The 22,179-nt window shown below is 50.2% G+C and overlaps 8 protein-coding genes across 8 annotated transcripts; 5 read left to right on the top strand and 3 right to left on the bottom strand.

Moving 5' to 3' along the window:
- Window positions 1–69: 69 nt before the first annotated feature.
- Window positions 70–2,125, bottom strand: BJX67DRAFT_23882 (acyl--CoA ligase). Its single transcript, XM_071026057.1, has 4 exons — window positions 980–2,125; window positions 629–917; window positions 446–549; window positions 70–388 (listed from the first exon to the last, which is right to left on the bottom strand). Exons 1-4 carry the CDS (start codon window positions 2,038–2,040, stop codon window positions 160–162), a joined length of 1,683 nt encoding a protein of 560 aa, XP_070888254.1. The 5' UTR covers window positions 2,041–2,125; the 3' UTR covers window positions 70–159.
- A 640-nt stretch (window positions 2,126–2,765) lies between these two features.
- On the bottom strand, window positions 2,766–8,786 carry BJX67DRAFT_23444 (nucleoporin). Its single transcript, XM_071025979.1, has 4 exons — window positions 8,483–8,786; window positions 7,493–8,420; window positions 4,337–7,438; window positions 2,766–4,282 (listed from the first exon to the last, which is right to left on the bottom strand). Exons 1-4 carry the CDS (start codon window positions 8,548–8,550, stop codon window positions 2,918–2,920), a joined length of 5,463 nt encoding a protein of 1,820 aa, XP_070888253.1. The 5' UTR covers window positions 8,551–8,786; the 3' UTR covers window positions 2,766–2,917.
- On the top strand, window positions 8,778–11,506 carry BJX67DRAFT_23879 (bifunctional anthranilate synthase/indole-3-glycerol-phosphate synthase). Its single transcript, XM_071026054.1, has one exon. It carries the CDS (start codon window positions 8,961–8,963, stop codon window positions 11,262–11,264), a length of 2,304 nt encoding a protein of 767 aa, XP_070888252.1. The 5' UTR covers window positions 8,778–8,960; the 3' UTR covers window positions 11,265–11,506.
- Window positions 11,507–13,180, top strand: BJX67DRAFT_24003 (BRCT domain protein). Its single transcript, XM_071026074.1, has 5 exons — window positions 11,507–11,923; window positions 11,983–12,279; window positions 12,339–12,401; window positions 12,461–12,561; window positions 12,646–13,180. The coding sequence occupies exons 1-5, from the start codon at window positions 11,749–11,751 to the stop codon at window positions 12,937–12,939; spliced, it is 930 nt and encodes a 309-aa protein (XP_070888251.1). The 5' UTR covers window positions 11,507–11,748; the 3' UTR covers window positions 12,940–13,180.
- Window positions 13,181–13,206: 26 nt separating this feature from the next.
- BJX67DRAFT_347978 (snoRNA-binding rRNA-processing protein IMP4) lies at window positions 13,207–14,426 on the bottom strand. Its single transcript, XM_071028609.1, has 2 exons — window positions 14,384–14,426; window positions 13,207–14,314 (listed from the first exon to the last, which is right to left on the bottom strand). Exons 1-2 carry the CDS (start codon window positions 14,387–14,389, stop codon window positions 13,421–13,423), a joined length of 900 nt encoding a protein of 299 aa, XP_070888250.1. The 5' UTR covers window positions 14,390–14,426; the 3' UTR covers window positions 13,207–13,420.
- Window positions 14,427–15,004: 578 nt separating this feature from the next.
- BJX67DRAFT_370887 (putative regulator of nonsense transcripts) lies at window positions 15,005–18,316 on the top strand (the record flags this gene model as incomplete). Its single annotated transcript, XM_071030987.1, has 6 exons — window positions 15,005–15,210; window positions 15,298–15,919; window positions 15,950–16,633; window positions 16,670–16,792; window positions 16,823–17,005; window positions 17,045–18,316. The coding sequence occupies 6 exons, from the start codon at window positions 15,005–15,007 to the stop codon at window positions 18,314–18,316; spliced, it is 3,090 nt and encodes a 1,029-aa protein (XP_070888249.1).
- A 102-nt stretch (window positions 18,317–18,418) lies between these two features.
- On the top strand, window positions 18,419–19,130 carry BJX67DRAFT_23097 (uncharacterized protein). The gene has a single exon (XM_071025930.1). The coding sequence runs from the start codon at window positions 18,521–18,523 to the stop codon at window positions 19,013–19,015; it is 495 nt and encodes a 164-aa protein (XP_070888248.1). The 5' UTR covers window positions 18,419–18,520; the 3' UTR covers window positions 19,016–19,130.
- Window positions 19,131–20,516: 1,386 nt separating this feature from the next.
- On the top strand, window positions 20,517–21,707 carry BJX67DRAFT_23196 (putative C2H2 transcription factor). Its single transcript, XM_071025951.1, has 2 exons — window positions 20,517–21,011; window positions 21,085–21,707. The coding sequence occupies exons 1-2, from the start codon at window positions 20,749–20,751 to the stop codon at window positions 21,605–21,607; spliced, it is 786 nt and encodes a 261-aa protein (XP_070888247.1). The 5' UTR covers window positions 20,517–20,748; the 3' UTR covers window positions 21,608–21,707.
- The last annotated feature ends 472 nt before the right edge of the window (window positions 21,708–22,179 follow it).

The raw sequence follows: 22,179 nt of genomic DNA, 5'->3' as shown, positions 1-22,179 counted from the left end.
GCACTTTTCGGTAATGGACAGCTGAGGGAATGTGGACAAGATACCAGGTTCATCATGGCAAAAACGGTACTCAACTACAGAGAATTGCCCATCTTCCGTCCTATCACTCTTTTGGCATGTGGACCTCTATTCTCAGTGCAACGTTTGGTGGGTTATTTGTTATAGCTTCGCGACGACGCCTTGCATCTCTTGTTTGGCTTGCTCTCGGAGTGCCTTCCTCAATATTTTACCTGAGGGGTTCTTCGGAATTGAATCTTGAAAGACTACCCCTCCTGTGATCCTCTTAATCCGCGACACCTTCCCATCCATGAACTTTATAATGTCTCCTGCAGTGGCGCTCTTTCCGGGTTTCAACACGATATATGCGCGAGGACTCTCGTCGTTGTCCCTGATTAATCATGTCAGCGTTTGTCCGATGAATCTTTGAAGTGAATCCAATACGTACAATGGTACACCGATCACAGCTGCATCGGCGACTGCTGGGTGTTCTAGTAAAATCGCCTCGAGCTCTGCGGGCGCAACCTGATTACCTTTCACTTTAATGAGCTCCTGGTCGCAACGCACCGTTAGTACATATAGACACTCCAAGGGTACTTTGGAGGAATCGGCTGTTCTACGTATTGCGTACCTTCTTTCTGTCCACGACGTGAAATTTTCCATCGTTATCGACATAGGCAATATCGCCTGTCTTCAGCCAACCGTCTTCGGTCTTGGTCTCCTTGGTTGCTTGAGGGTTTCGCCAATAGCCTTTCATGATATTCTGCCCTCTAACCCAAAGCTCACCCCGCTGATCCCTCCCCAGTTCTGTTACACCATCTTCGGCCATGATCTTTGCTTCGCAGTTCGCATTGAGCTCTCCAACTGATGCTGAATAGCTTTTCTCCGAGGGATTCCATCCGAGAATTGAGCAAGTTGTCCTGTCGAAGGGGAAGTATATAAGTAAAGGGTACCCCGACTCGGGGTAAAAGGCGCTACATACTCTGTCATCCCCCAACCTTGTTTAATATTGATTCGCCCAGGCGGCCACAAAGCCTCAACCTCTTCACATACTTCTCGACCCAGTGGAGCCGCACCGCTACCAACTGCTTCCACGCTGCTCAAGTCGTACTTGCCACTCTTCACAGCAGGGTGCTTTGCTAGTGCGACCACGACCGGCGGGACGATTATATAGTCTGTGATGCGGAATTTTTCGGTGTATTCGAGCATCTTAATAAAGTCGAATCTCGGCATGATGTAAACGGGCACGCCACGGTTCAATGCGGCTGCGATGAAGATGTTTTGAGCCATTGCGTGGTACATGGGAAGAAAGCACAGCCATCGAGCTCGTTCTGACTTCTCCTTCCAATCGGGGTTCAGGTAGAACAGGTAATTATACTGCAACATGTTGGCAACGTAGTTCTTATGGGAAATCTCGACGCCCTTCGGTCTCCCCGTGGTGCCGCTGGAGTAGTTGAGGGCAAGAGTGGTGTTCGCCTTCTCAGGCGTGCTGAGCTCTTCCCATGCAAATCCGGTGCCCTCCTCCACGGAGGTCACCAACTCCCCCCAGTACCGACAACCCTTCTTCGCTTCTCCCTTCCCGTCAAAGATAGCGTTGTTGAAAACAAATACCTTGTCTTGGCTCAACCCGGCTAGTTTTGCGGCTTCAATTCCTGTGTCTAGACTGTCCTCCGCGCACAGTAGGTAGATCGCTCCACTGTTCTGCAGCTGAAATGCCAGCTCCCTAGCCACATAGGTAGGGTTTGCGCCGGTGAAAATACCGCCGGCCATGATGAGCCCCAGGAAAACTACAGGGAAAAAGATATCGTTGCCGGAGAAAAGCAGGACTCGGTCCCCCTTCTGTAGACCAGACCTGCGCAGTCCGGCCGCAAATCGCTGGCACCACAGCCGGAAGTCGTGGGTCGTGAAGTAGTGGGAGTCTGGGCGAGCGGCCTCGGAGAAGCATCGATGCGTTTGGGAAAGAGGGTGAATCGGAGATTTGAAGAGTAGCGATGCTAAGTGTGTATCGGGTACATCGATCTGCCAGCGCGATTTGAAAGGCATATTTTTTTATCGTCTGCCTCCTGCTGTCTTTGCTGAGTGCTCGTTTGGTATCGTCGCCGGAGGGTGAGAGCCTCGAGAACGTCAAAACGCTTATATATATAAAGATATATACAATAGAGAAGCAAAAGAAGCAAGCCAGTCACAAAGACGGTATCAAGAGAAATGAGGAGCTCAGCCAATATATAGGCCCCCAACTCCGCGTGGAGTCAGCTTGCTCGAGTCCAACTCAACCATTCTGAGAATCTCCCAACCCCGCTCCCCGTCGCCAATGGATGGGGTTCCGTTCACGGCTGAGATGCGCCGTTTCGGCCTGCCCCCTGCACCGAAAGACCGAAGTCCTTTGATCGCTCGGCTAAAGCGGGGAGATCTTTGAGCTCCCCGCCTTTCCCATCGGTTATTGCGCCGCCAAATCAGCCAGTCAGGTCGAACCGCCGGCGTCTTTCCCGAGGGATAGCATATGGCTGACCTCGGGATCTGGTCTGGTGGAGAGGGTGGGCTTGAGGGAGGAGGCGCGGAGTTGTTCGCAAGATTGGGTTGGGGGAGTTTTCCAAGGTTGTGGTCTTGATATCGGGTGCTTATTCGGATTGGTTGGGTAAATGGCATCTTGTGGAACGACGGATATTGATTGGCATATACAGCCTTTCCGATGACGGTTGCTTCCTTCTCGCGCCCGCTTGTGCCTACTAGTAGCCATCATGATTGGATTTGGGACCAGTTCCTTCTATATTTGACTCGACGGCATAATCAAGCAACTGCGAGGAATATAATGAGGAGCGAGAAATTGACATGAAACCGTAACATCTAACCTGACCAGCGTACAAATGCAACCAGCATGATGGTATATCCAAGGCACTCCTGCCCATGACATGCATGAAAACTACGCATCATCCCCACCTAAACAAGCTAGAACAGCCTTCAGCCCGTTCACAATCTTCTCTTCTAACCGATTCTCTGCTCCAGACGCTGCATCAGCGGGTTTATGGCGCGCCAATTCGGCTTCCTTGTCGTTTGTAGCTGTGATTCGGGCACGGAGCATCGCTCTGCGCTCAATTAATTCTTCGACGTCTTCTTTAACCCGGGCTTTGTCCCATCTGAGCTCTTGGATTGCCTCTGTGTCGACGCCGATGCTGGATCCAGCTTCCCGGAGGCGGCTTAGAATATACGAGATAAGCGCGAGCGAATACGCTTCCGACGCCATGTTGAGACAAATTCTTCGGGGGGGTGTTCCGGATGAGAGGGCTGTAGTGCGAGCGGACGTGAAAGATTCGGCAGCCCGAGTGAGTTGTCCTTCGAACTGGTTGAGAAAGGCAGCAACTTCGGGTGCCGTGCGGATGACGTGGTAGAGGAGGTTTAGACACAAAGGAAGGATGCCGCCAGTCCAGATCGAGTACAGTCTGGGTACAGGATCAAACGGCCCAAATCCTTTCGGTTGCCGGAGGACATTTGTTAAGCGGCAAGTAGAGAGCTGAGCTAGAACCACCTCTACAGCGAGATGTTCCGCGAGCATGGGAATAGTCGACAGTTTAGCAAGAAAAGAGATACTGAGTTCTCCGTATATTGGATCACCAGCAACGGCTAATTGATCTGCCCATGAGAACAACGAGGTGGCATGCCGTACTGTGTCGTTGTCGGCGATGTGGTATGTAATGTGCTCATATAGGCGATCAATATTCTTCACTTGCAGGGAGCTCTGCAAGATCGCCGTTATAATGGCGAAGTCCTTCGGCGTACATTTGTTTGGCTGATCATGAAGGTACGAAGTTAGCGACCTAAAGCCTTGTGCCACGACGGTTTTCGCTATCTCGACGACGAATCCCAGATCGGACGAGAGCTCCGCTTTTTTGTTCAGGATTTCCGGTGCAGCCCGTGAGGGGCTGTCTAGATGGAACTGTAGGGACAGAAAGAGCATATTCAAAAGCGATCGGTAATAATCAGAGTCATCATTGATCAATGCGTCCTCGTACGTGGCACGGCGAGATCGCAACGAGTCCCAGACTACCCCAAGAAGGCTGAAGAATTCGGCGCCCTTGGCCCCTCTTTCGACAAGCCGTTGCAGGAGATTCTGCGCAAAATCAACTCTAGTTTGTTGTATTCTCTCAAAAATTGCTTCTTGTGGTACTCCGTTCGCATTTGCATTGAGACAACTCGTGATGACAGTAGCCATCGACTTTTGTACTTCGCGTTCTGCCATGAAGTCTATGCAGTGCTCAACCGCGAAGAACTTCCAGCTATAAAGGAGGCTCTATAAGAAAAATGTTAGGTCAAAAGCCTATAAAATATAGGATACTCAACGTACCACTTGCGCTTCGACGAGAGAGAGATTGATATTTGCGCGCTCGAACTCATCAGAAAAGCCCTGATTTCTCGACTTCCCTGCCCAAGCAAAATCATAAGAAAGGAGCTTTCCCCCTAAATAGATATCATAGTAATACTCTCGTCCGAGAGTGCGGGGACGGAGGAATGTTCGCTTAAAGTCGTCAAGGCGACATCCTGAATACCTGCTCTCAAAGTTCCTCTTCAGGTTGGCATGTAAAGACGAATTGTACCCGGAGACTTCAACAGCGCCATTTGCGTACCAGGCCACGAGGGGAAACAAGGTCTTGTAGAAATTTCGATCTTGCATTTCTTTGGCGGAGTGAAGATAGACAGCACACAGATCGGCGACAACAGCGGCAACGCGGGTAGCGAAGATTTGATCCACGCTGGGCAGCGACGGTATATGCAGCTTTGAAACATAATTCACAAGACCGTTGAAGAAATTGGCATGTTTCCTTAACTCTGGAGTTGCCCATGGCCAATGCTCTTGAGCGCTGGATACAAATTCGAGAAGTGAGAGAGACATTTGGGGCGGCATTTGCTCGATATTCGAAAGTTTGTCGAGTGCCATTTGTAAGAAAGGGGTACTCCTAATGGCGGAGTCATTTTGAGCGCCTGCTTTCTTTAGGGATTGACGGGGGGAAGAGCCGGTCAGTATGTAAACCGCAAGCCACTGTTGGCGTTTGCTGACTAGATTGGACAATAAGCGCCATACAGCTAACTGTAAGTTCGAGCTGTTGAGAGGCTTGTCAAGTCGGGACAAAACGTCAAGGAAAAGACAGGAAGATTCAGACCCCAAGTGCCCGACTAACGATGGTGGTTCGTTGTTAGTATCTAGTGCAGCGCCGGTGATCAGAATGTTTAATAGTGATAGGGTGGGGAGTTGGTAGGGGTCGTGAAGCGCATAGAGCTTCACGAGGACTGGCGTGGCTTTGAATAGCTGATCCTCAAGCAATGACGGTGGTTGGTCCGTAATTTGAGCTGCCTGTAGTAGTCTAGCAGAGAGTTCCAAAGTTGAGATAACTTGCTTCTCCACTAGGGTCAAAAAGCGAAGGTATAGCGTCGGAGGGGTTTGAAGGCCGTCGATTATTAGTCGAAGGATAGGGTTGAAAGGTAAATCCGCGGCCGAGTGCGGCCGAAGGACATCCAAGACGTAGGTCGCCGATGATGAAAAGACGCCGGTAATTTTCGAATCTAACTTGTCAATACCAGTGTCATTTGTGCCAAATGCGTAGTATAAGATTCTCTCAAGAGTCGTTGCGATTGCGGTGTTGATCTCGAATTTTCGCTCGGGGGTATTGAATCGCCAGTTGCCACAGCTGTTGTACACCTCGACCATCGTTCGAACAAAGTTGAGGAGAATACCTCTCATAATATGGGACGGAACACCCGAGGTCCAGTCAGAAACTATTCCTGCTTTCCCATGTGGACATCGTCTTAGGACGGCACGAGAAATTGCGTCCTCGGTGACGGCTTCGAATAAACGAACAGAGGCCGTCAAGAAGGGATAATCTCCCGAAGAGACCTCAGCAGCAGATATTATTGTGGTCATCATGCCTCCTTTACCATCGGTCCCAAGTAGGCTACTACGGGACAGTAAAGGCCAGACTCTGTTTGGCAGAACGGCGAGCAGAGCACGAATGAAGTGCAGGCAAGCTATTGTTGAGTTAACGACACCCTCCGAGCCAGTTCGAGAGCCAACACCTTGTAGGTTACGCTCGAATATGCTGAAAATCAAGGAAACAATATCATTCTGGCGAGAAAGACCGTCGCTAGCCATCTCCAGAATTCTCTTCGCGGCGGAATCGTCATCTATCTGTGTTTGATTATTTGTGGTTGCGAAGATAAGTTCCGTCAACAACCATATTGTTTCTGCAACACAGTCGTCTCCGAAATCTTCTGAAAAGCCCCCGTTCTCATTCCATTCCTCGAGCCAACTTCCGAGGTAGCTTAAGCAGGAGTAACGATGTTGCCACATCACAATTGCGGGCCTGGTCTCTGAGACCACTTGGCCTATCGTAGTCGAAGGGAGCTGTGAGGAGCTGGTAACGACGAGTTCATTGCTTGTCGATTGGTGGCTCTGTAGCTGCCTCCTTGGAGCTGAGCCGACCATTGGAAGGGGCTGGATAAGGCTGACAAAGTTCGCGTCTTCGTCTTCTCGAATAGTTTCATAACCTTGGAAATGATCTGGAATGATCTGTGTGAATGACTCCATATTTTCCAGCTCGCTTAAGATCTCGGGAAGACCCTCCTCATTGATCAATTCCCCATTGAGGAGAGCTCGGCATAACTTCAGAAATGGTACGGTCTCGTAAGGAAAGCGCGAACGCGCTACCCGGAAGATATTGGTCATTAGAGAGCCGTCTCGCATAAAGACAGTCCGTGGGTCGCTAGTAGAAACCGGCGAAGTATTCAAAGGCCACAATGAGTCCTGGGGTGGTCCAGTAAGGATCGCTAGGACGGACGCAACAATATCCGGTGAGTAATCCATGTATATTACCATAGACCGAATCAGATCTAGAAGTGCTGCGCGAGCCAAACGATTCGTCACAATGTCATCAATCGCTGAGGTGGGTCCAATGTTCTGGGCGAGAGAAACTATGGTATCGAACACAATGCTCTTGACTGCATCCGAAGTGAGTAGCGCGATCGAATCATCGACCGTGTACCGCGGGGTGCGTGCAGCTTCGAGTAATTCTTCATATAGAGAGACCTCAGCCAGCCGGCCAGAGGTTGAGTGGGGTGTATTCGACTGGAACGAGTCCACAGCGCTATGGAATTGCTCCAATTCCCGAGACTCTTTGTCATTCTGGGCTAGCTCCCCCATAGTATGTAAGACAAGCCCCCATGAAAACGCCGCAGGACTCGCAGTCTTGGACTCAATCCCTGCGGTTGTGAATATCTCGTTTATTTGGCTGATATCATCCCTGGAGAGGAAGTAAGGCAGGTTGGTGGATGCAACATTTCTTGGGGGCTTGCTGATGATGACAGGGACAGAGAGTGGGAGTTTAAGAAAGGTTAGAGTAATTAGACACACAAATCCCTGGAGAGGCAAGAGCAATTCAACGGGATTATCACAAGGCTTGTTCAAGGTCAGTCATGACTTGCGGGACGAAGGGAATGGCTATAGACTTACAGCTTGGAGAGATTCAAGGAAGAGGTAGTCAACCATTAAACGAAGCCAAGACAAAAGCAGGCCTGCGGAGGGAATCTCCGCGGATGTTTCAAGTTGTAAAAACAAGACTTGGAGTATCTGGGATACTTCTTCTACAAGACTTGTCCTCCATAGATTCTCGACTTCTTCGCTGCTTTCTGTTGCACGCAGCCAACCACCATCGCCTTCGAGTGCTGAGAGCCGCGTCTGTATGGCATCAATGCATCCTTGAGAAAATGTATGCCCATCCTTCCCTTTAATCTTGTCCTTAAATATAGACGCTCCCAACTTGCACAGATCTTTGCGGCTGTCCCAGTCTTGAGGAGAAGAGTCGTCGTCGTCTAGGAATAAGGCCAGAAGTTTGCGAGCAGTCTTGATGACATGGCTTCTCTCGGACAGGTAAAGCTCCTGAAGCCGCAGGCGCCTAGTCTTCTCAGAGGAAAAGTCGACCGCATTGTTTACTTTGCCTGGCCTTGGGTTGAATATCTCGGCGAAACTTGATCCTGCGACAGACACGCGGAAGGTATCGATCCCGGCTGCTTTCTTCAAGCTAGTAGTCTCCTCGTCGGCGAATCGGTCCAGAAGGCGTGTAGCAGGGCGGTTCTGCCATTCCAAGATCGTAATTCGGAGCGCATTGACTTCATCGATTTCAGCGTTTTCACTCAGCCAAAGAGCGTCCGCTTTGATTTCTTTCAGATCATACGATGCCTGCGCAGTTGTCTCCACGTGGATTGCTGCCGTTTTCGTCTCGAAATCTGACTTCGTCTTGGCAGATGGCGCAGAAAAGACGGCACTGCGATTTGACAGGAGCTGAATACTCTCTGGATGAGAGAGAAAGGACTTAAGAATCTCGGTATCGTCAGCGTAGCTATCGGGATTGCATGTATAGAGAAAAGCTCTCCTCCAAGACCTATAGCAACAGTAATATCAGCGATCAGTATCTTGATTTGAAACTAACGGAAGCACCCATACAAAAGCTGGACGTCCCCAGAGAAGCACTTGTCCAGGGACGGAAAATAGGCTTCCGGGACGGGAGCCATTGGCGACACAGCTATATCATTATAGATAATAAGAAAATTCAGCAGGAAGATGCAATTTTAAAAAGCCCCGTGCGCTCGGAAACCACGATACAGGGCGCAAAGGTGTTGGACAAGAGCTCGGCCAGAAGCTGATCTCGAAGGAGCACTTTTTGGGTTTGGCTGGAGACCAACACTTAACGCCTATCTGGGTTTAGCGCCCGGGCGGTGAGCAAAGATTTTGTGTCGTTTGACAAAATGTTCAAATTCGGAAAGCGATCGGATCCCCTCGCCGTGACTCAAACGACGCCTTGAATCGGGTCCCCGATTGAGGACAGTTGTTACACAGTGGATGTTGAGGTGAGTGGACTGGTTCATCCTTCCTTCCCTCTCCCTCTCCTCCTCACTCCCCTTTCTTCAAACAGAACGCAACCATGGCCCTTGTTGACCACTCGCCCCACCATCCCACCAAAGCAGCTCAGCTCGAGACCGCTTCGAATGTTGTTCTCATTGACAACTATGACTCTTTCACTTGGAACGTCTACCAATATCTGGTTCTGGAGGGCGCCACTGTGAAGGTCTTTCGCAACGACGAGATCACTTTGGAGGAGCTGATATCTAAAGGGCCCTCGCATCTAGTGGTCAGCCCCGGTCCCGGTCACCCCGAATCTGACGCAGGTATCAGCAACGCCGCAGTCCAGTACTTTGGAGGAAAGATCCCCATTTTCGGTGTTTGTATGGGTCAGCAATGCATTATCCACTCGTTCGGCGGCAAAGTTGATGTTACGGGAGAGATTTTGCATGGCAAGACATCGGTCTTAAAACATGACGGTAAGGGCGTCTACGAAGGTCTCGACCCCTCGGTCATCATTACTCGGTATCACTCTCTGGCGGGAACTCACTCCACAGTGCCCGAGTGTCTTGAAGTGAGCTCCTATGCCCAGTTGCGAGAGGACACCAATCAGACCGTTATAATGGGTGTACGACACAAAAGGTTCGCGGTGGAGGGTGTCCAGTTTCACCCTGAGAGTATTTTGACAGAACATGGACGGACAATGTTTAGAAACTTTCTTAAACTTACGGCTGGAACTTGGGAAGAACATGGCAAGGATGTGGCCCAACAGAGAATATCTGCTTCCGCCGCCCCTAATCCGCCTTCGACCACGGATAAAAAAGTGTCCATCCTCAATAAAATATACGACCATCGGAGAGCTGCTGTCGCCATACAAAAGACTGTTCCGTCTCAGCGGCCGTCTGATCTTCAAGCCGCCTACGATCTCCATGTTGCGCCACCACAAGTCTCGTTTCCTGCTCGCCTCAGGCAATCAGCATACCCTCTGTCTCTGATGGCGGAGATCAAGCGCGCATCCCCATCTAAAGGCTTGATAGCAGAGCATGCATGTGCTCCTGCACAAGCTCGCCAATACGCTGAGGCTGGTGCTAGCGTCATCTCTGTCCTGACAGAGCCGGAATGGTTCAAGGGAAGCATCGATGATTTACGCGCTGTGCGCCAAAGCCTAGAAGGTTTGACTCACAGGCCGGCTGTCCTGAGAAAGGAGTTTGTTTTTGATGAGTACCAAATTTTGGAAGCTCGCTTGGCGGGCGCGGATACTGTGTTACTCATCGTCAAGATGCTCGACACGGAGCTGCTGACTAGGCTTTATCGCTACTCTCAAAGCCTTGGAATGGAACCGCTGGTTGAGGTCAATACGCCTGAAGAGATGAAAATTGCAGTTGATCTCGGCGCTCAGGTTATTGGTGTCAACAATAGGGATCTGACAAGCTTTGAAGTTGACCTTGGTACTACTAGTCGGCTCATGGACCAGGTACCTGAGAGTACTATTGTTTGTGCGCTGAGCGGTATCTCCGGACCCAGGGATGTGGAAGCCTATAAGAAGGATGGCGTAAAAGCCATTCTCGTTGGAGAGGCGCTTATGCGCGCACCAGATACTGCAGCATTTGTTGCCGAGCTTCTCGGAGGACACTCCAAGAAAATTTCACTGGGATTGCAACGCCCTCCTCTGGTTAAAATCTGTGGTACGCGGACTGAGGAAGGTGCCCGCACGGCCGTTGAAGCTGGTGCAGACCTGATTGGCATCATACTTGCTCGAGACCGAAAACGGACGGTCCCAGATGAAGTTGCTTTGCAAATATCGGAAGTCGTGAAGAACACCCCGCGCCCCGTCTCTTCCTCCACTTCGATCCCCCAAGGAAATTCAAACGCGACATCTGTTGACTGGTTTGACCATTCTGCCAACGTTCTATGCCACCCCACTCGTGCTTTGCTAGTTGGCGTATTTCTCGATCAACCACTGTCGTACGTTCTCACCCAGCAACAAAAATTAGGGCTTGATGTTGTACAGTTACACGGGACAGAGCCACTTGAATGGTCTAGTCTAATCCCGGTTCCTGTCATTCGCAAATTTGGCCTCGACGACTTCGGAATTGCGCGAAGAGCGTACCACACGCTACCGTTGCTGGATTCCGGTGCAGGGGGCTCTGGTGAACTATTAGACCAAACGCGAGTTAAGAAGATCCTCGACTCTGATGACGGATTGCGGGTTATTTTGGCTGGTGGCCTTGACCCAGGTAACGTTGCTGCCGTTCTTGAGCAGCTAGGACAGTTGAGACAGAAGGTGGTTGGAGTAGACGTTAGTTCAGGCGTCGAGTCGAATGGTGCTCAAGATCTTGGCAAGATTCGCACATTTGTACAGACGGTAAAAGGGCTTACGCAGTAATCTTTATCTTCATCTGCCACCAGCGGAATCTACATTGTTGCCTTTTCGACCACAAGCTAGCTGCCCATGAAATAGCCATCTCAATATCCTTCTACTGTGAATCATCTTATCAGTTATAACTTCCTCACCAACAAAAGAAGTACCTGGTATGTTAACGATACTTGGAGCTTTTCAACATAATCTCGCTCATATTCTATCCCGTTGATGATTTAAACCTTTTTCCCAAGTCGTCGGTCGCTCACCATATCGACCATTTCCCGTCGACTAGAGAGTAGGTTTCACTCATCCCAAACGTCAGTTTACAGCTCGGCTCTTTGCATAGATTCCCCTCCGACTTCAACACAGTCACCACCTCACCACAACCCTGAGCCTGATCTCTCATCGACCTAGCCGTTCCTCAAACCTCAAGTAATTAAGCTGGTACTCAAGACCTCACTATTCTGTCATTCTCCTTCCTCGAGCACCGCCTTCAAACCCATACGCAATGGGAAAGTCTTTCCAGAGGATATGTGCCTCCGCTGTGGGAAATTTTGAAAGCAACACCAGCAAAATACCACAATGGGTGACCGCGAATGGCGGAACGTACTCAAAGGATATCACTCCGGAGACGACTCATCTGATCACAACGAAAGAGGCTTTTGAGAGAAAAATGCAGGCTGGTATTTGGTATATCCTCGGCGGAATCTACGCGCCACTAACTATGGTGTCTTGCATCTAGTTATCGAGGCGAGGAAGCTGAAAACTGTGAGAATTGTATCGTACGATTGGCTAGCGGACTCGTTGCTCTCGAAAAGTCGCAAGCCTCTCCCGGCAAAGGCATATCTATGGGAGAACATACTGAAATGCGAGAAGAAACGAAACCAAGGGAAAAAAGACCAGGCTAAGAACCTCCGGACTAACCAGGACGAGACGAAGAACGATCAGGCAGGTGGCAGCCAAGAAGGGGAACTTCAGTCTGGCAAGAATTGTTGGGAGAACTCGAAGCCCACCAAGAAGAGGAAAAGGCGAGGTCCAAGTAAGCATGAAAAGAGGATGCAATGTCTTTCCGTGCAGTATCCGATTCTAACTGCATAGAAGCGAGGTCTAGGGATCCGTTTGATACCAAGCGTCGTACCGCTAGGGCTCGATCGATCGCGTGTAAGTCATCTTACGAGATGATGAAGCTCATTCGGGCTGACCGGAAAAAATCTAAATAGCAAACCACACTATCTATGAGGCAGGCAATGTCAATTACAGTGCAACACTGGTTCGGCCTTCGACTTCGCCGCGAGGTACCAGGGAGATAATACGGCTTAAGGTTAGTTCTTCACTTGTACATTCTCTAAAAACCCTTCCAATCCAATCTACGACACCTATTCAAGTCCCTAACGCGACTGATAAGATATACGAAACTACCAAAACCCCACACACCTATGCGACGCATATAAGCTTCACCTGCGTCGGTCCATCGATGACCAACTTCCTTGCTCCTCTCGGAAGCAGCCTCGATACTGCCATGTCCGCATTTAAGGCATCTTTCAAAGAGCAAACGGGAATAGAGTGGGATGATAGGATGAATGGAATACCGCCGACTTCAAGGAAAGATGAGAATGGAAATGCACTGCCACCGCACAAAGGATGGTTCTGGTATGACAGCGGGAGAGGCTCGTTGGCGAGTGTGTTTCGGACTGGGTAGACATGACATGCTCCGTGACTATGAGATGGTTTCCCCTGCAACAAACTATACCTACTAGGTAATTCCTATTACGGTGGTAGAGTATGCAGCATGGAATCCATCTTCTTTCTTCGTGAGCGGTGCTTAGGGTATTTTCTACCACAGGTACCATACATTCTTTCGCGTACTGGGCAGTCTTCCGCGAAGCTTTTTGCCCTAGGTCGGATGGATGCCTGGCATGCACAACTAGTGATATTGGATATCTACGTTTCCTATTAGCAAATAGAAACTTGTCTTTGTCGGATTGACCTTGACTCGGACCAAGAGTCTCGTAAGACTTGTCTTGGTGGCTAGTCCATAACCAGCCTCAAAAATAATTAATCCAGATGGGTATACAAAAGTAACTAGGAGTGCTGAATGAATGCTCCTAAACGCCGATTGCGCCAGCGAAACTTTTCTCCCCGAGAACTTAGCGGGTTACTTCCCCACGAAGCGAAGGCGCCTAGAGGTAGTCTTTCTTTCTGGATGTTCTGGTGTACTGGGTGAGTGCCCATTCCACATCCCCACTTGAACCTTTCTCGAGAGAGCCTCCTCTAATCTCAAAAAGCCTCATTGTCATCCTAGGCCCAACTTCCGCTAGTTCAACGTTCTTGTATCCGGTCTTGACGAAAACATGGTGGCGCACTTCAATGTTATCCTCCTTATTCACGAAGCTGACGACGCGGTTTCCGACTTTCCCAGCTTCTCGGGGAGGAAACAGATGCTTTAAAACTTGGACCACGCGCTCACCCAATTTCGTCTTGAACCCCTCAAAGATTAGATGCGGGTAACTCTCTGATACGGTTCCTCGAGCAGCATTAGGGATATCTGCGCGGAGAACAACATTGTGCAAAGAAAAACTAGCTGTCGGGCCGTGGGGAAGATGTGAGATCGTCAAAGCAGTGGGAGTACCACGGTGTTCGTGTAAAAGAATCATGTCCGTTAGTCCCGCAGAATTTGCACTCGAAACTAGGTCGGGGAGAACTAGATTACCACGATTTAGACGGATCGAGGTTGGAAGGAGCAAACGGATCTCTTTGGCAAAAGTTCCTAGGCGCACCGAGGGAGACCGAGAAGTTGTGACAATCGGGCGGGGGTCAACGATTCCAGATGTTAGAGCATATTCATCGTCGAGGTCGAGGAGATCGGAATCTTTATTCTTCCTGTCGGTCGTTGGTAATGATTCATCGAATTTGAAGTCCTCGCGAAGGTTTTTATCGTTTGCAATGGAAGGATCAAGCTGTTTCCCAGTTGCTAACGACTCCTTCAGCTGTGCTCGTTTTTCGGCGATAGAGGCATCGCGGAGCTGTAAAGCTCTCCGATAGAGATAATCGCGACGTTCACGAGCTTGGCGGCGCTAGATTCCAAAGGAACAGATTAGTATATATTTTGGAAGACTTTGGGCGAAAATAGATAATGAACGTACAAGCATTTTGTTCTTGGGAATGAGTATGAAAATCTGATTGCATCCCCAGCGGCGGGCAACTTTTTTATCCTGCATTCTGGGTCCGCCACGCCACCCGAACTCTGGGTTTTAGCAGCGTCTGCTTCGATAAAGACGCAAATCCGCCCTCTCTTACCAAGGCAAGAGAGTGCGACCATTTATCCTGCCGCCCAGGAGAACAGACTTCTACTTTTCTCCCTAAAACCTTACGTGACGAGGATACGGAAAGACTTATTGGTTGATTCAAGGGTATTCATTCATTTATGGTCGTGGTTGTCGTGAATGCAATGCTAACTTAAATGTATCAAGGCTCATTCTCTCTGCCCCTCTGTTGTGCCACACTGGTTTTCGTGGAAGAAGCACAGGGACTTACTTTCTTTACATTGGAATTGGACGGCCGGCTTGTCCTTTACACTCCTTTACCTTTATCTTGATTTGGACTACGTTACAAGCCTGTAAGCGATCACTGTCACATTCTAGCGCGTGGCGGACTCTCGGCTACCAACTTCTCGAGACACCTCTATCTCGTTACGAGTCTCTTTGAAGACGCTATCGGAGACGTTTTTCGTTTAACATTGGATCTGTTATTCCTTCCGAATCGCCATGTCGGCTTCTGCTGATTTTCGCGGTTCTGGGGAGGTGGATCGAGCCGTTGGAGGACCACGTCGACGGAGGCATGATGACGACGACGAGGGGCCTGACAATTCTGAAGATGATGACTTAGAAAGCACGAATAGTGCTCCTACTGAGAACGCAAAATTTCCTGGAAACCTGGAAGAAGATAAGGAACTCGCCCCGCACGCGTGCGCGTAAGTATTCACCTTCTTTTTGAAATACACCAACACCTGTCCAGAGATTCGAATCGTGACTAATATGGACCGTCTCGTTTTCTATAGTTATTGTGGTATACATAACCCTAGCAGTGTCGTAAAATGCCTGTCTTGCAGCAAATGGTTTTGCAGTGCCCGCGGCAACACCTCCTCGTCCCATATCGTCAACCATCTCGTTCGAGCTAGACATAAGGAGGTTCAGTTACATCCCGAGTCATCCCTTGGCGATACGGTTTTGGAATGCTATAACTGTGGAACCAAGAACGTCTTTCTGCTTGGGTTTATCCCCGCAAAGTCCGATACCGTCGTTGTCCTTCTGTGCCGCCAACCTTGTGCCGCTATGCCATCTTCTAAGGACATGAACTGGGATACCTCGCGCTGGCAACCTTTAATCGAAGACCGCTCGTTCTTGACGTGGCTTGTAGCCGCTCCGTCAGACCAGGAGCAACTCCGGGCACGTCACCTTAGCCCACAGATGATCGCGAAGTTAGAAGAGATGTGGAAGGAGAACTCCCAAGCTACTATCGCCGATCTGGAGAAGGCTACGGCGGTTGATGATGAGCCTGCACCGGTTCTCTTGCGCTATGATGATGCGTTTCAATACCAAAACATTTTCGGCCCACTCGTTAAAATTGAAGCAGATTACGACCGCAAATTGAAAGAGTCACAGTCGCAGGACGGATTGATTGTCCGTTGGGATCTTGGCCTCAATAACAAGCACCTGGCAAGCTTTATCCTACCGAAACTCGAGCTCGGGGATGTGAAGTTGGCTGTTGGAGATGAAATGCGGCTGAAGTACACGGGCGAACTCCGACCCAAGTGGGAAGGGGTAGGATATGTCATCAAGATTCCCAACAATCAATCTGACGAGGTTACGATTGAGCTACGGGCCAAGGGCGATCACAAATCGGTCCCTACCGAATGCACACATAACTTCACTGCCGACTATGTCTGGAAGTCAACTTCCTTCGACCGCATGCAGCTCGCAATGAAGACTTTTGCCGTTGACGAAATGAGTGTCTCAGGGTATATCTTCCACCGTCTTCTTGGCCACGAAGTCGCCGCTGCGCCGATGAAAACACAGATGCCGAAAAAGTTCAGCGTCCCCGGACTTCCCGAGCTCAACGGTAGTCAGATTAACGCAGTAAAAAGTGTGCTTCAGAGGCCTCTAAGTCTAATTCAAGGCCCTCCGGGCACCGGAAAAACGGTCACGTCTGCGACGATCATATACCACCTTGCGAGAATCAATGGTGGCCAGGTTCTCGTTTGTGCGCCTTCCAACGTTGCCGTGGATCAGCTTTGCGAACGTATCCACCGCACTGGCCTCAAGACGGTCCGTGTGACGGCCAAATCTCGCGAGGATGTTGAGTCGCCCGTCGGCTTTCTGTCCCTGCACGAACAAGTCCGTCTCAATGATAGCAATATTGAGCTTTTGAAGCTCAACCAGCTGAAGGCCGAGCTTGGAGAATTGTCCAGTCAAGACGAGAAGAGACTGAAGCAACTCACCAGGGCCGCGGAGCGCGAAATACTGAATAACGCGGATGTTATATGCTGTACCTGCGTCGGTGCAGGCGATCCGCGTCTTGCGAAGCTCAAGTTTCGCACCGTGCTGATTGATGAGTCCACTCAGTCTGCGGAACCCGAGTGTATGATCCCCTTGGTTTTGGGGTGCAAGCAGGTTGTGTTAGTCGGTGACCACCAGCAACTTGGTCCTGTCATAATGAATAAGAAAGCAGCCAAAGCTGGTCTTAACCAGTCACTTTTCGAGCGGCTTGTCATTCTGGGCTGTTCTCCAATCCGGCTCAATGTCCAGTACCGTATGCATCCTTGTCTCTCGGAGTTTCCGTCCAACATGTTTTATGAAGGATCCTTGCAGAACGGTATAACTTCCTTCGAACGTCTTCGTCGGGAGGTTGATTTCCCTTGGCCCATTATGGACAATCCCATGATGTTTTGGTCGAACCTTGGAAACGAGGAAATATCGGCATCTGGAACATCTTACCTCAACCGCACCGAGGCGGCGAACGTGGAGAAAATTGTCACTCGCTTCTTCAAGGCTGGTGTACAGCCGAAGGACATTGGCATTATTACGCCTTACGAAGGTCAGCGTAGTTATATTGTCAGCTCGATGCAGGCTACTGGTACGTTCAAGAAGGAGCATTACAAAGAGATTGAGGTTGCTTCGGTCGATGCTTTCCAGGGTCGTGAGAAGGATTTCATTATCCTTTCCTGTGTGCGTTCGAATGATCACCAAGGCATTGGTTTCCTGAGTGATCCTCGCCGCTTGAATGTTGCACTTACCCGGGCCAAATACGGACTGGTAATTCTGGGAAACCCGAAGGTGCTGTCGAAGCACCCTCTTTGGAACTGTCTGCTACAGCACTTCAAGGAGCGTCACTGTCTAGTAGAGGGGCCTTTGTCTAACCTTCAGGAATCTTTAATCCAATTCAGCCGCCCCAAGCAGGCATACCGTGGACCCCAGCGATTCCAAATGGCCTACAACCACGTTTCAAATGCTACCAGTGGATTCATGAATGGGAGAAATGGCCACCGAAATGAATTTCACGACACCGGCTCCGTCGTTGGCTACATTCCCGACGACGTTTCTTCTGTTCACTCGTCGGCACTTGGTGGCGTGGGAATCCCTTCCGGATACCCTCCTATGTTCCAGCAGTTCGCGGATTCGTGGCCTTCGCTCCCTGGAGCCCGCCGGGCCAATGGAAATAGAGGAAAAGGGGCACCTAGCATTGCCGGGGAATCGGTCGCAGCGACAGAGTCCGACATTACTGGAAGCATCATTGATGGGAAGGGCGCTGATCAGGGCGGTGTGAGCCTCGCGGGACTTAGCATCAACGATATGACCAAACAACCTAGCCTCAGCCAGTCTGATAGGTTGAAACGCTACGTGGAGTCTGGGGCGCGTGAGCCGTACAAGTCCGGCGTCACTGACAACAGTAGCATTTTCGGTGGAAGCTCCGCTAGCATCCGTGTCACTCGTGGTGTACCTGGCCACATCCATGATGACGATGATGCACGAAGTGTTTCTACCGCCTTTGCTAGCCAGATTGGTGGCAACTATGACTGATTGGGTGAAATTCGTAGTTCTTCATGATCCAGGCTGTCGCCAGGGCCGAAAAGCCCATCCCATGGCTTGAAGAACAGCTTACTCGACAAGTACCGGATCCATTCCACAAAGAGGTGGTGTCCCAAGTGTCCGCTCAACCCCCTGATCGCGTCGTTGGACGTGGTGCGTCTCCTGGTGGTCTTATGATAGCCAACTGTATAGGAAATGTCTCGTCCGCTTTGCGGAGGCTATCTCAGAAGCGTTCCCCAGGCAGTCTTTTGTCAACATTATTATCTTTGGCCGTTCGGAACCGATCTCTCTGGAGGGGTGCTTAATTCTGCGCTACAGGGAGGGTTACTAGGACAGACATTGGATCTATCTTCCTCATGTTACGGAATGGCTTACAGCTGTCAACTCTTGCCTCGAGGGAAGGCAACTGGTATTTCTCGTGTCTTTTCTCCAGCTTACATTGACACCCACACGGTCCTCCTAGGGCTGCCAACGAAAGGAATCTTTCCCCGGGTGAATAAAAGAAAATACAGTCGTCCGTCGCTCCAGATGGGCCAAATCGTTATTGCTCTCCGTTATCAGCTCCCTCTTCATCGTTCCATTGGCCTGCTGCGTTGCGATGGTGTCAGAGAGCTCTCCGGCCTGGTCTACAACCGAAGTGATTTCTCTGTGCCTTTCGGCTCATATCAGCTCGTCCAGCAACGGTGGTGAGTCAGTCAGACTGTCTTTATGCTTAGAGAAATCCAACTGTTGTCGCTCGTTACCCCCCTTGTCAGCCACCGTCATCAGGCATCCTCATCTCTGGTGGCGCCCGTAGGATCGGTACAAGGGTTCAAGCTGTTCAGATCTCCGTATATACTTTGAGTAGACACAATAATCGAAAGCTGCTCGCATCCTGCAGTTCTGACTTGGTATGCGACTCAGCCACGCAAAGGCTCATCATGATCATACTAGTGCGTTTAAGTGGAATGCATCTCAAATCGCCGATCGTCGCTGAGGCGATGTCGAAGCTTATCGAACTTGATATTGACTTCGCCACCCTAATGCTTGGAGATCGGCCCCGATCTGTTTGTGCTGTCGGCTCACCGTCTGTCTCTGAGCTTTACATTATCTCCGACCGTCTACAGAAATGGGGATGCCTGCTTGGTATTTGGCCGCAGTCTCTTCTCATTGTCGTTGTCAACTTCTTCGGGATCGTTGCGTCTCCCTCCGATTTTCTATCTTTAGCCGGGCTCGATCTTGAAGAATTCTTGCGCCGCGCGTCACTGGTACATATGCGCAAAAAGAGTCTGTCCGTTTACTAGTTTCGGAGACGATTGACATGAGTTGACTTGAGCACTGAAGTCAGTTTCAGCTCGAGTGCATCTCTTCGTTCTTGGCTGATGTTGAAGAGGGAATGGCCGCGTCTCTTTCCGGGCTGAGATTGAATTCTTATTCCTTCGCGGTATGAGCCAGTGTCTCTGCTTTGAAGTATCGCTGTCGCTTGATCAAGGCTTGTCTTGCGCGAGTGAGCACCGGAGCTTTTGGCAGCAATGATGAATTGGGCAAGAAACACTTTCTAAGATACCTCCGAAGTCGGTGACATCGGGTACCTATCGCTGATGGATACTCCCTATACTCTACTCAACTCGGAAGTATAAAGCATACCCACCACAATGTTGCGAAGCCGATCCACCACGCGTTATTCCCTGGTTTGGAATGCGTGAAGTGGTGCCCAGGTGAGGTGATGCTGGCAGTGCTGTGTGGCTGCGTCCACGTGACTGACACTTTGATTGGCTGGCCATGCTCCAAGGTGACAACCGTTGGTGCCTGAGGTGGATAACCCTGGCGGAAATCTGTCACTCACGAAAATCAGAAGAAAATTTGCCAGATAATTTTCAAAGGTTGCCCGGGCCACGATACCTGATGGAGTAAATGAGTCACTTCTTGGAGCCTAAGTGTCGCAAAGATAGAAACAAAGCAAGGGTCTCTCGCTGGTGATTCACCGACAGCAGCGTCGCAGTCAAATACAAATACAAACGCTGGTCTTCTCTGTGGCAAGAACAACACTTGTGAAAGCACTTGGCTGCCTGAATTTGCCTCACGTCGGATATTGATCGGAGCCAAACTCGGGCGTCCCGAGCATTTTGCCGTTTCCGGGTGATTGTTGTGAGGGTGGTGGCGCGCAAGCCTGCTTAGTCACCCACAGTGGTGCCGAATTTTTCAGGTAACAAGGCACCCCGTTTCCCAGCTCAGCCCTTCCAACTCCTCTTAGCTCATCGACCACAGAGCATATTACAACGCGTTTCCCCATCGCCTCACTTTTCGCTCATCGCTACTCGCGTGAAGAGCTCGCTACTCCTTTTATTTCCTCCATTATTTCCGTCAATCCGCAATTTACGCTGGAGCAGTATCTCGCGCCTCCCCAGCTCAATCGACGGCGGGGTTCTTCTACCAACTACGATATGGGCGACGGCTCTGATTATCCAAGCCCAAGAAGCGAAGGTGCTGGTGGTTCAACAGCTGTCCTGGTCGCTACGCACGATCCCCTCGCCATGGTTCCGAAAATGAACGACCAACTTTCTCCCAGTTTCATGGAAGGGGCTCGTCCGCGACTGTCGGTGAGACGTGCGCGCGATCCGCCTAAGAACGCTGTCGGTCAAATCTATTGTGACCATGCAGAATGCCAACCCACTCCCCCAACTTTCAGACGTCCTTGTGAATGGAAGTAAGTAAATCCGATCTTTTTCGAGTCGAGTCCTGCTGCGATCCATGTGGTTAACGTGTCTTGGTTTTTGCAGCAAACATATGGACAAACACGATCGCCCATACAAGTGTTTGGAGCCTGGATGCGATAAAATCCAGGGCTTTACCTACTCCGGCGGCCTACTACGACACCAGCGCGAGGTGCACAAGAAGAACGTTAATGCTAAAAAGCCGCTCATGTGCCCATACCCTGATTGTAATCGCAGCACAGGAAATGGATTCACGCGTCAAGAGAACTTGAAGGAGCATCTTCGCCGGCGCCACCTGCACGCTGAGAATGGACATGCGCCAGATCTGGCTATGGTGCCATCACCCGATCTCGATGGTGCCACCTCGTTGCAACAGGCTGTAAAGCGGAAGCGAGAACCGCTTGAGGATGATGGCACCGCGATCGCGTTCCCGGATGATGAGCAGAATGCTGTTGATCTACGAGGTGAACTCAAGCGACTGCGACGTGAAGTCCAAGAAAAGGATCGCCGGCTACAGGAGCTTGAGCGCGTTGTAAATGGATTGCAGGGACTCATTCCGCAGCCGCAAACCGCCTCCACCCAGGGATAAGCAAAACTGCCAGGAATGGACTGTATAGGTAGTTGTCTTGTCCCTCTTCTCCCTCCTCTTAATCTCGCTTGCTATCTTTTTTCCAACCCCCTACTCCGCACTGCTTGCTGTTACTCTTTTCGCGTTTGCATTGCAAAGGCGTTGTTGCTTCTCATTCAATCCACGCACCTTATGATCCGCAACGTCATGGGAGGGTTTCTATGGAATTGGTCTGCATCTCAAGGACGCGTGGGTCATATAATCAACCGGAACAGCTCAAGATTATGGCGTTTTCTCGAGGTCGGCCTTATTACGGAACAGACCAGGTGGTGTTCATTTTTCTTCCTCTTGTCTCTCCCCAAATATACCCGGGCGTTTTTCCTCCACCCACAACACAAGTCTTATCGCTGTTCGTCCATACTCTGTTGCCATCTCTCTGTCTTCTCGACGGCTGTTTCAGAAATGGCGCAAGAATATCGGAAACTCTACTCGTTTGCAACCATTTGTTTGCTGTAATCAATATAAACTTTACTCTGCTTCAACTTCAAGTTTATCTCATGTAGGCTTCAGGGTGTATCATGTTAACTTCCCGC

Source organism: Aspergillus lucknowensis, assembly GCF_044049455.1.
Source record: "Aspergillus lucknowensis strain CBS 449.75 chromosome Unknown BJX67scaffold_10, whole genome shotgun sequence".
Lineage (NCBI taxonomy): Eukaryota > Fungi > Ascomycota > Eurotiomycetes > Eurotiales > Aspergillaceae > Aspergillus > Aspergillus lucknowensis.
This window is presented reverse-complemented; position numbering and strand designations above follow the sequence as displayed.